Below are 13,025 nucleotides of genomic sequence, written 5' to 3' on the forward strand. Positions count from 1 at the left end.
GCTAAGTATTCTGATTTGATCTGATTTATTATTGTCACATGCATTGGGATACAGTGAAAAGTATAGTTTCTTGCACACTAGTAAAGCTTTTTTTATTAGTGTCACAAGGAAGACTTACATTAACACTGCAATGAAGTTACTGTGAAATTTGCCTAGTCACCACACTCCGGTGCCTGTTCGGGTCAATGCACCCTAACCAGCACGTCTTTCAGACTGTGGGAGGAAACCGGAGCACCCGGGGGAAACCCAGGCAGACACGGGGAGAACGTTCAAACTCCACACAGATACTGACCCAAGCCGGGAATCGAAGCCGGGTCCCTAGCGCTGTGAGGCAGCAGTGCTAACCACTGTGCTGCCCCTATCCAGACAAAGCATACCGTTCATAGAGAAGGAAGTGAGAGAGTGCAGATTGTAGCGTTACAGTCATAGCTAAGGTGCAGAGAAAGATTAGCTAAAGGGGTCCAGGGATATGGGGGGGGAAGGATATTAAATTTGATGATCAGCCATGATCATAATGAATGGTAGAGCAGGCTCGATGGGCCGAATGGCCTACTCCTGCTTCTAGTTTCTATGTTTCTGTCAAAATTCGTGCCAATGGAATAAGCAGAGTATTTGACAGAAATACAATAATATTGCCATAAAGGGCACTGGATGGAGAAAATATATAACAGTAAGGTTCACAAGACCAAAATCTAGTTTATTTTATCATTAACTCCTTCTCTACACCATTCAATGTAAGGTGATTTAAGCCATGCCAGACAGTAGACTTTGCCTTGTCTTCCGTAACTCGAGAATACAAAATCCGACATGAACCAAACCTTTCTCAGCGAGTTTCCATGGTTACGGCCTTTGGTCTTGTCTTTTACCTCAGAAGTTTTCCTTCTGTAAAATGCCAGAGGTTAGTTCCCTGAGTAAATCTCTGCTGCTTGTGAGCCAGCTTATGATCGAGTGATCACAGCAGGGAGCGGATGAAAGCCCATCTCATCCACCTTTACATCAGAACATGGTTCGTTGGCCGTGAACCACGGCCACAATGAAAGAGAGAAGTTGCATTTCCAACACGCTTTTCATGACCTCAACACACTGTCGCAGGAGAGAGATGTGGAATGAGTTGTCCTTTTCATTCTGCCTCTCGATTAAGCACAACTATCTTTTGGAAAACTGTTTTAAGGCTTTGAATTCTGAGTCTTTTCATGGAATAGAATCACAGAATCCTTGCACTGATAACAATCCCACCCAGCCCCTATACCCATAACACCAGTATTTACCCTGCTAATCCCCCGACACTAAAGGGCAATTTACCAGGGCCAATCCACCTAACCTGCCAATCTTGGGACACTAAAGTGCCTTTTAACATGGCCAATCCACCTAACCCACACATCTTTGGACACGAAGGGGCAATTTAGCATGGCCAATCCATCTAACCTGCACATCTTTGGACACTAAGGGCCAATCCACCTAACCTGCATATCTTGGGACACTAAGGGCAATTTAGCATGGCCAATCCACCTAACCCACACATCTTTGGTCACTAAGGGGCAATTTACCAGGGCCAATCCACCTAACCTGCATATGTTTGGTCACTAAGGGGCAATTTACCAGGGCCAATCCACCTAACCTGCCAATCTTGGGACACTAAGGTGCCTTTTAACATGGCCAATCCATCTAAGCTGCACATCTTGAAATACTAAAGGGCAATTTAGCATGGTTGATCCATCTAATCTGCACATCTTTGGACACTAAGGGAAAATTTAGCATGGTCAATCCCATAGGTAAAACAAGGCACATGAGAACAGTTAAACATAGGGTGGGGCTATCTGCACAAAATTCACTGGCCAAGTCTGCTGCCAAATTTTTCTACCTCTCCTGCAATGATTTCCATTGCGGGTGTAGCCTGAAAATCCCAGCCACAGGGATAAAGATTGAAGTAACCTGAGCTGTGCGTGTGTACTCTGCCTTAATCAAAATTGAAACCAAGACTGGATTACGTGATGCTTCCCTTCTTGTATTGTCATGGTATCATCCTTTAAGGGCAGATTACAACACTAGCAACTTTTATTAGTCTCATAAGTAGGCTTACGTTAACACTGCAGTGAAGTTACTATGAAAACCCCCTCATTGCAACACTCCGTTTGAGTACACTGAGGGAGAATTTAGCACCAAACCAGTACATCTTTTGGACTGTGGGGGGAAACCGGAACACCCAGAAAAAGCCCATGCAGAGAATGTGTAGACTCCACACAGACAACGACCCACGCCTGAATGGAACCTGGGTCATTTGGGTATATGAACTATTCAAGCTTGTTTATCACCTATTTGCTTGTCAGCATTTTCAACTGCCCATGTTCATTTGCACTGAGTAAATAAAATGTTTCTGTTCCATTACAGAGGATGGTGAAGAAGAGGAGACAGAAGCAAGGACAGGTACGTAAATGGTAGTAATTGTGTGAGTTGTTTTATACGTTCCTGAGGTAACTCATCTAGGCGACCATTACTCATGTGTAACCATTGACAATGATCTGAACTTGAATTTGAAGGCATGATAATGGTCCCAAAATTAGTTTGATGTGTGACTGTCAGGTGTCCAAAGCATCTGCTTGATTCAGGTGCTTGGTTCCTGTGATGTAAATTATAGAATCCTTACCCTGCAGAAGGCCATTTGGCCCATTGAGCCTGCACTGACACCAATCCCACCCAGTTCCTATCTCCCATTACTCCACATATCTACCCTGCTAATCCCCCTGACACTAATGGACAATTTAGCATGGCCAATGCACCTAACCTGCACATCTTTGGACACTAATGGACAATTTAGCATGGCCAATCCACTTAACCTGCACATCTTTGGACACTAAGGGACAATTTAGCATGGCCAATCCACTTAACCTGCACATCTTTGGACACTAAGGGGCAATTTAGCATGACCAATCCACCTAACTTGCACATCTTTGGACACTAAGGGGCAATTTAGCATGGCCAATCCACCTAACCTGCACATCTTTGGACACTAAGGGGCAATTTAGCATGGCCAATCCACCTAACCTGCACATCTTTGGACACTAAGGGGCAATTTAGCATGGCCAATCCACCTAACCTACACATCTTTGGAATGTGGGAGGAAACCAGAGCACCTGGAGGGAATCCACGCAGATACGGGGAGAATGTGCAGACTCTGCACAGACAGTCGTCTGAGGTCAGAATTGAACCTGGCGCTGTGAGGCAGCAGTGCTAACCACTCTGCCACTGTGCCACAACACAGTGGTTGGCACTGCAGCCTCACAGCAGGGACCATGGTTCAATTCCGACCTTGAGGTGTGTGTGTGTGTGTGTGTGTGTGTGTGTGTGTGTGTGTGTGTGTGTGTGTGTGGAGAAAAGAAAAATTAAGCTATGTGTTAGTGTTGTTTTTAAACTGGCAATTTATTGAATGTGGCCCTGCAGCAGATGAATAGAAAATATCTTTGTCGATATGTGTCATAAAACAGTGATCCCCAGTCAGTCAGTGCCTCATAATGACTCTTACTGAATATTTATTTTAACCCTGCCAGCTTTGTGATGTAGGGAACTATAATGTGATGTCCTGTAAACTGTAATGTGAGCCTCTTCCCAGAGGGAAGCTAACACTGACAGCGAGCATCTCCAACACTCATGGCTATTTCGTGACTTGCAGTGATTAACAAGTGAGAACTCCACAAAGCAGCAGGCAAGCAATGCCGAGTGTATATGGATTTTGGATCCCCATTAAGGCACAGACTGACAGGCTTATAGAATCCTAGAATCCCTACGGTGCAGAAGGAGGCCATTCAGCCCATTGAGTCTCTACCGACCACTATCCCACCCAGACCCTATTCCCGCAACCCCACACATCTACCCTACTAATCCCCCTGACGCTAAGGGTCAATTTAGCACGCCCGATCTACATCTTTCGGACTGTGGGAGGAAACCGGCGCACCCGGAGGAAACCCAGGCAGACACGGGGAGAATGTGCAGACTCCACAGACAGTGACTCAAGCCGGGAATCGAACCCGGGTCCCTGGCGCAGTGAGGCAGCAGTGCTAACCACTGTTGCCCTGAAAATGAAGCCTTATTCATTTTGTTTTTAATTCTGTGGCATTGGTGAACAAAATCAAATGTTTGCTTGTGCAGCTTCTCCCTCAGAGGATTCTCAAGTGTGCTCACCTCGACTTTAAGTCAGCTAGGTGTCTCCGCGCAATGAGATGTGACTGAATAATCCACTTTTGACGTGCGTGGGCACAAAATTGAACATGTGAAGGAATTATGACCATCTCCTGAGTGGAAGGAATGGAGATCTTTGAGGTTAATTGGATAAGTCAGTTAGCTAGCAGCGGCAATCCCTCTGCCACTTTATCAATAGTGAGCTGGAACTTATTTATTTGCTTTCGGTTGTCATGAAGGCAACTGCACAAATCTGTCTTGAATATTTCAAAGTCTTGAAGTTCAGCTCGTGGAAGCCTTTGTGTTCTGGGATAAGTGTGTAAGTCAGCACCATTCATACTGACGTGCTTTAAAAAGCTAAAGATGGGTATTTATACTTCTAAGATCATCCTGGTTTGCCCTTCTCACTTTGTATTAGTGGGAAGAGGAGGGCAAATTGAATTTTGGGCGAAGCTCTATCTGGATATCATTGTTCCACCCTCCCCTACGGGTGGATGAGGGCAGAGGGGGTGATTTTTCACAGAATTATAGAATCCAGAAAGAGGCCATTCAGCCCGTCGAGACTGCACTGACCACAATTCTACCCAGGCCCTATCCCCACAACACCTCATATTTGCCCTGCTTGTCCCCCTGACACTAGGGTTAATTTGGCATGGCCAATTCCCTCTAACCGGCACATCTTTCAGACTGTGGGAGGAAACCCACGCAGACACGGGGAGAACGTGCAGGCTTCACACAGATAGTGACCCAAGCTGGGAATCGAACCTGAGACCCTGGTGCTGAGAGGCAGCAGTGCTAACCACTGTGCCACCGTGCTGCGCCAATACATCTTATCACAGAGGGTACTACAAGTCTTGACCTTTCGCCCACAAGCAACTGTTGAGTCTGGAAGTTATTGAAAGATTGAGATTTCTTTTCACAAGGACATTACGGATAATGAGCAGAGGAATTGAGGCATAGATCAGCCATGTTTATTTATTTATTTGTGCCTCAAGTAGGCTTACATTAACAGTGCAGTGAAGTTACTGTGAAAACCCCCTAGTCGCCAGGCTACTGTCTGGGCACACTGAGGAAGAATTTAGCACGGACAGTGCACCTAACCAGCATATCTTTTGGAGGAAACCGGAGCATCTGGAGGAAACTCAAGCAGATATGGGGAGAACGTGCCGCCTCCACACGGTAGCACAGTGGTTAGAACTGCTGCTTCACAGCCCCAGGGTCCTGGGTTCGATTCCTGGCTCGGGTCACCGTCTGTGTGGAGTTTGCACATTCTCCTCGTGTCTGCACAGGTTTCCTCCGGGTGCTCCAGTTTCCTCCCACAGTCCAAAGATGTGTGGGTTAGGGTTGATTGGCCGTGCTAAGAAATTGCCCCTTAGTGTCCAGGGATGCGTAGGTTAGAGGGATTAGTGGGTATAATATGTAGGGATATGGGGATAGGGCCTGTGTGGGATTGTGTTCGGTGCAGCGTCGATGGGCTGAAGGGCCTCTTTCTGCACTGTAGTGTTCTACGATTCCACACGGACGGTGACCCAAGCCGGGAATTGAGCCCAGGTCTCTGGCGCTGAGAGGCCGCAGCGCTAACCCCTGGACCAGCCGTTTTGAGTGAATGCCTGCACAGGCTCGAGGGGCCGAATGGGCTTTTCCGTTTGTTTTGTCCTTTGAGTGTGTGTGGACCATACACAGAATATTCAGGAAAGGCAGCAAACTTAAAATTGGCCATGATGGGATCCACTGCCAACTCAACTGGAACAACTCTTGCTGACATTGAAAGCCTGAATTGAGTCCTGAAAATGATGAGCGTGAGGCCTACTTGCAGTACAGTTGGTGGCTGTTTAATGATCCCTTTCACTGTCTGTGATGTGTTGAAAGCAGATGGTAATATTAAACATGGGAGCTATTTAAACCCAGCTCAAATAAGGACCTGATTATATAGATACAACACTGGAGTGCAAGTTTAGTGTGTTGCCTGGATGCCACACATGTTGACTCTATCAATTAGAGGTATAGCAAATTGGCACAGTGGTTAGCACTGTTGCCTCACAGCACCAGGGATCCGGTTCGATTCCCAGCTTGGGTCACTGTCCGTGTGGAGTCTGCACATTCTCCCCGTGTCTGGATAGGTTTCCTCCGGGTGCTCCAGTTTCCTCCCACGGTCCGAAAGACTGGTGCTGGTTAGGGTGCATTGGCTGTGCTAAATTCTCCCTCAGTGTACCCGAACAGGTGCAGGAATGTGGAGACTAGGGGATTTTCACAGTAACTTCATTGCAGTGTGCATGTAAGCCAACTTGAGGCTAATTAAAAAAAAACTTTAAATAAATAAACTAACCTGCACATGTTTGGACACTAGAGGGCAATTTAACATGGCCAATCCATCTAACCTGCATATCTTTGGACACTAAGGGGCAATTTAGCATGGCCAATCCCCCTAACCTGCACATCTTTAGACACTAAGGGGCAATTTAGCATGGCCAACCCATTTAACCTGCACGGTTTTGAACACAATTCTGGCTTTGGGTCACTGTCTGAGCAGAGTCTGCACATTCTCCCTGTGTCTGCATGGGTTTCCTTCGGGTGCTCCAGTTTCCTCACGTAGTCCAAAAGACATGCTGGTTAGATGCATTGGCCATGCTAAAAAAATTGTACTTTAATGACAAGGGTATTAGCGGGGTAAAATACTTGGGTTACAGGGATAGGGCTAGGTACCTATATATTTACATCAAATATATATTTGTTGCCAAATATTAACCGTAGTAAAGAAGCTTTTTTTTCCAATCTCCAGCAATCAACTTGGCAATTGAAAAAAACGCACATCTGATGTTTAGCCGCCATGTTCCACAGCATTTCATTTAAAATTAGTTTTTAAAGCAGTCATTGAAAAACAAGGTCCCGTCAAGAGTTCATGGCTCTTCTTCTTTGTGGGTGGGATTGTTGTCAGTGCAGGCTCGATGGGCCGAATGGCCTCCTTCTGCACTGTTGGAGTTCTATGACTGATAGTGAATGGCAGAGCAGGCTTGAAGGGCCAAAAGGCCCACTCCTGCTTCTAATTCTTAGCTGCTGTTCTTGGTCAGATCAGACATGTCTGCGTACAATTTGAGACATCACCTCCTTCCCTCTTTGTAAAACTGCCATTGACCCTTGACCCTTTTAATCCAGGTTTTGGGTGACAACTGCAACCAAAATGTTGGGTGGGATTTTCCAAAAATGGAGAGGGTTTTGGCCTGTTTATTAACGGATGGAGATATGCAATACACATAGGGCGACACGGTGGCCCAGTGGTTAGCACCGCTGCCTCACAGCACCAGAGACGTGGGTTCGAATCCCGGCTTGGATCACTGTCTGTGTGGAGTTTGCACCCTCTCCCCCTGGGTTTCTGGGTGCTCTGGATTCCTCCCACGGCCTAAAGATGTGCAGGTTAGATGGATTAACCGTGGTAAATGTGCAGGGATTTGGGGAGAGGATGGGGGAAAGGGCCTGGGTATGGTAAACCGTCAGAGAGAGTCAGTGCAGACTCGATGGGCCGAATAGCTTCCTTCCGCATTGCAGGAATTCTATTGCTGGAATTTCACTGGCCCACCTGCCACGGAATCAGAGAGGGTGAGGGGTGGGAAAGCAGAAATGTCTGTTGACCTCAAGCAGGATTTTCCAGTCTCTCTCTCTCTCGAGCGAGGCTGTAAAATCCCGGCCTATGAATTGAACCCGGGTCCCTGGCGCTGTGAGGCAGCGGTGCCAGCCACTGCACCATGGTCTGTCCTTGTTCCCGAGACCACCCTGGGCAGTGGGAGCCGGTGCCCTAGCTCTGGTCTCTGAGGTCTCCTGAAAGACCAGGTTGGATTATTACAGGTGATGCTGGGACACTGACACAGAATCACTACCCTGAAACTGTTCCTGACCTACATTAATGACCTACATAACATTCAGACAAAGGGAGATGATGGAGTGTGCCTTTTGTGAGCCATTCTCCACAACCAATTCTCTTTTATAACCAGCACACATGTTTATGTAAGTGATGGTTGAAAACAAATTGCTTTAATGTGCTGGTATTTTTTTTTCCCTCTGTACTCATTACTCTTCATAAGCTGCTTCATAAATCACAAAGCTAATGCCCCACATTCTTCCCTGGGCCAGACCCATTTCCGAATCAGGCCTTATTTATTTGCCAGCGTTCCTCTGTTTTGAGATTTCCTCCCGTCACTCCCTCGGCCTTCATTCCTCCCTTCCGCTATTCCTCAGTTCGTGTACTTTGACCCATCCACAATCCTGGTATTCCTCAGAGGTCCCACGCTCCCACCCACAGCTCACTATCAAACCATAGAATCTCTACGGTCCAGGAAGAGGCCATTCGATGCATTGTGTCTGCATAGACCCTCTGTAAGAGCACCTCACCTCCGCACTACCCCCCTCACTATCCCTGTAACTCCGCGCATTTACCATAGCTATGTCTACCAAACTGACATGTCTTTGGACACTAAGGGACAATTTAGCATGGCCAATCCACCTAACCTGCACATCCTTGGATACCAAGGGGCAATTTAGCATGGCCAATCCACCTAACCTGCACATCCTTGGATACCAAGGGGCAATTTAGCATGGCCAATCCACCTAACCTGCACATCCTTGGATGCCAAGGGGCAATTTAGCATGGCCAATCCACCTAACCTGCACATCCTTGGATACCAAGGGGCAATTTAGCATGGCCAATCCACCTAACCTGCACATCCTTGGATGCCAAGGGGCAATTTAGCATGGCCAATCCACCTAACCTGCACATCCTTGGATACCAAGGGGCAATTTAGCATGGCCAATCCACCTAACCTGCACATCCTTGGATACCAAGGGGCAATTTAGCTTGGCCAATCCACCTAACCTGCACATCCTTAGATGCCAAGGGGCAATTGAGTTTGGCCAATCCACCTAACCTGCATGTCTTTGGACACCAAGGGGCAATTTAGCATGGCCAATCCACCTAACCCACACATCTTTAGACACTGAGGGACAATTTAGCATGGCCAATCCATTGAACCAGCACATCTTTGGACACTAAGGGGCAATTTAACATGGCCAATCCACCTAACCCACACATCTTTGGATACCAAGGGGCAATTTAACATGGCCAATCCTCCTAACTTGCACATTTTTGGACTATGGATGGAAACCAGAGCACCCGGAAGAAACCCACGCATTCACAGGGAGAACGTGCAAACTCCGCACAATGACCTGTGCCCGGAATCAAACCCGGGTCCCTGGCACTATGAGGAACACATGCCACCATGCCGCCCTCAATAGGGGTAGGGTTAGGTTAAACACCAGGTTAAAGTCCAACATGTTTATTTGGTAGCACAAGCTTTTGGAGCACTGCCCCTTCATCAGGTGATTTATTCATCAAATAAACCTGTTGGACTTTTACCTGGTGTTGTGAGACTTCTTACTGTGTCTATCCCAGTCCGGTCGCCATCTCCACACCCTGGGTGGGATTGTTATCGGTGTAGGCTCAATGGGTCAAATGGCCTCCTTCTGCAATTCTACGATTCTATGAATTGGAAGAAGGAGACAAAAGAATAAACCAGAAGTAAACACCATTGACAACATCTAAACCTTTGTGAGCAGCTCTGAGACTGAGTAAAAATATCAGCGAGCGACAGAAATGATTATAGGGTGGGTGGAAACTGGAGCACGGGAGACATAATTCCAAGAAAAACTCTGCACAGGAAACTCAAAACCTTTAATATATGAGCTGAGTAATACACTCAGTGGAGTAAAATCTAGCCTAACAATGATGGAAAGAAGCTCTTGAGTAAACATGCCTATTTTTTGACTTTTGCAGTGATGAAGCCTTTGGAAAATGCTGATGATAAAGAAGGTAAGTTCCATTCTTCTCAAATCTAACAGTTCAGTCACAGTTTGAACATTTTTACTGGCCCGTTCAGCCCTGCGTGATTAAGAGAAGGAGTCATATAGAAAATAGAAACAGGAGTAGGCCATTTGGCCCTTCGAGCCTGTCCCCCCCCCTTCATTTTGATCATGGCTCATGGCAAATTCTATACCCTGATCCCACCTTCCTCCCATATCCTTTGATCCCTTTAGCCCCAAGAGCTTTCACTAACTTCTTCTTGAGATTAGACAACATTTTGGCCTCAGTTACTATCTGTGGTAATGAATTCCACATATTCACCGCTCTGAGTGAAGAAATTTCTCCTCATCTCTGTTCTAATCCTTATCTTCAAATGGTGACCCCTAATTCTGGGCTCCCCCACTCAAACTGGCCCCCTGTAACCTGGAACCAAAGTTCCATTCTTTGGAGAGTTTGCCAGTGGAGGGCTCTGAGCTTTGCCTGTAGAAATGACTTGGCTCCGTACCGTGGAGGAACCCGCCATGGTGGCTCTCCGATTCTGTCCACCATGCTTGAAGGGGGAAGGGGATGGATGCATGATGTGTGAGCGTGAGTTTAAATCCACGTTCCAGTTCATTTGCATCTACCTTGAGTCAGAGACTCAGAGACAAATACCCATGGAGACAGGCCCTTCGGCCCAACCGGTCCATGTCAGCCATGATGGCCTCCCCGACCCCCAGCCAATCCCAATTGCCCATGTTTGGCCCTCTAATCCTTTCCCATCCATGTACTGATCCAAATGCTTTTTAAATGTTGCTATTGAACCCGCCTCTACTACCCCCTCCGGCAGCTCATTCCATACACGTACCACCCTCTGTGTGAAGAAGTTTACCCCTCAGGTCCCTTTTAAACCTTTCCCCTTAAACCTATGTCCTCTCACTCTCAATTCCCCTTCCCTGGGAAAAAGACTATGACTGGAATTTTCTCATTTCCCGGGAATTGTAACGGGCAAGGGGCGGATCATGGGAAGATCCATTGACCGGGGTTGGGATTTTACGGTTTCAGGAGTAGCTGGAAAATCCCACCCTAGGTACATTCATCCTATCAATGCCCCTTTAAGATTTTATACACCTCAATAAGGTCACCCCCTTATTCTCGTGCATTCCAAGGAATAAAAGCCTAGCCTGGCCAACCTTTCCCTATGCATGAGTCCTGGCAACACCTTCTTTGTGCTCTTAACAGTTTATCAATGTCTTTCCTGCAATAGTGTTGCAAAGTTGAGTTTGTGAAATGCGGTCCCTTTCAAATCTGATTTTGTGTTCAGTGCTTGGATACTTAAAATGCAGAGGCACATGGGGTACACAGATTGCAACGTTTGTAACAAGGACCAAGCATCAGGGCTGCTTTGGTAACAGGCTTTGCAGGGGCTTTTGAATTTTGAATTCAGCCTATCAGTTCAAAGAAGGCATGCAGCTATCAAGAACCTATCAAATTTGAATTTGGCTGTTGTTGACAACATCAGACCAATTCTAGTATAGGAAAATTGATAGGTCATCATAATTATTTAAACAGGGGATTAACTGCCTGCCGACAATTGAACTGAAGAGCTGCCACCTTTCAAAGCCTAGAGAGGGAAAGAGCAGCTCCCTGCTAGCTTAATGTATCTCTTAAGAGAGCTCACCATCTATCTAACAAAGGATACCAAAATCAGAAAGAGCTTAAAGACAGCAGAATCAACAGAAGAACTCCAAAAATTTGCCAAAGTCACAAAAGCTGGTTATATATTTTTTAAGAATGACTAAATTTTGCTTTTTTTTGGATTTATGAATGTTGTTGTGTTTATTTGAACAGGATTCCAGCAATATCTTATTTCAAGGGAACTTCTTCACTCAAAGGGTGGTGAATCTCTGGAATTCTCTGCCCGTTGAAGTGGTGGAGGCTGCCTCGCTAAATATTTTTAAGACGCGGGTTGATGTGTTTTTGATAAGAGAGGGGATTAAGGGTTATGGGGAGGGGGCGGGAAAGTGGAACTGAGCAGCGACAGATCAGCCATGATCTTATTGAATAGCGGGGCAGGCTCGAAGGGCTGGATGGCATACTCCTGCTCCTATTTCTTATGTTCTTATGTTACTTGTTTAGTTAAAGTTCCCGGTTAGTTAAATAAATAACTTGTTAATTTTTCACTTCAAGCGAGGGTCAGGTCTTTCAGTTAATGAACCTTTAAACGTGAATGAAGAACAGTTCATACCTTCCCAAATACTTAACAGCAAAGTAAGTAAAGTTTATCTATTAGTCAGAAGTAAGGCTTACATCAACACTGCAATGAAGTTACTATGACATGCCTCTAGTCGTCACAATCCGGCGCCTATTCGGGTAAGTGCACCTAAGCATTACATCTTTAGGACTGTGGGAGGAAACCAGAGCACCCAAAGGAAACCCATGCAGACATGGGGAGGATGTGCAGTCTCCACGGAGACAGTGACCCGAGCCTGGAATTGAACCCGGGTCCCTGGCACCGTGAGGCCGTAGTGCTAACCACTGTGCCACCGTGCCAAGTTCAGATTACAAAAAGAGGTAAGTATTCCTCTTTGGAGGATTCAGTGTGGCTTCTCAAATGGGGATCAGCTTCTGCGTCATAACAACAGGGTGACCATAACTGCACACAATAGTCCAAGTGCGGCCACACCAACAAGTTGGGAGTACGTGGGCTGCAGCGGTTCCGGAAGGTAGCGCACCACTGATTTCTCGAGGATGATTCTCAAACGATGCCCACATCCCATGAAGGAATTGAAATAAAACAATACTAGGTGGCGGTGTTCAGATTGCGCACTGTGCCCTGGCAGAAGCCATGGTGGTTAAGAAAGCAACCTTCATGTTGACAGGACAGACCAGGGGCTGAGAAGCACAAATAGACTTGGGCTACCCACTGACGGATGGGTGAAACAAAGTGATTGATCCAGTTGTCCCCGGCCGTTGTGAAGTAAAGCCAGCGATTTAGCACAACTAATGATCGGAAGAAACCTTC

The 13,025-nt window shown here is 46.5% G+C and overlaps 1 protein-coding gene across 2 annotated transcripts in view; it reads left to right on the plus strand.

The window, feature by feature from the left end:
- The window catches only part of cd276 (CD276 molecule), a 231,140-nt gene that overhangs the window by 180,359 nt on the left and 37,756 nt on the right, over positions 1-13,025 (plus strand). For both annotated transcript variants that reach the window (XM_080216223.1, XM_080216225.1), the window contains exons 6-7: positions 2,389-2,424; positions 9,995-10,030. In XM_080216223.1, the coding sequence (XP_080072349.1) occupies positions 2,389-2,424; positions 9,995-10,030 (72 nt within the window). The remainder of the gene's footprint in view (positions 1-2,388; positions 2,425-9,994; positions 10,031-13,025) is intronic.

This window comes from Carcharhinus amblyrhynchos, chromosome 32 (assembly GCF_965287045.1).
Source record: "Carcharhinus amblyrhynchos chromosome 32, sCarAmb.v2.hapA, whole genome shotgun sequence".
NCBI lineage: Eukaryota > Metazoa > Chordata > Chondrichthyes > Carcharhiniformes > Carcharhinidae > Carcharhinus > Carcharhinus amblyrhynchos.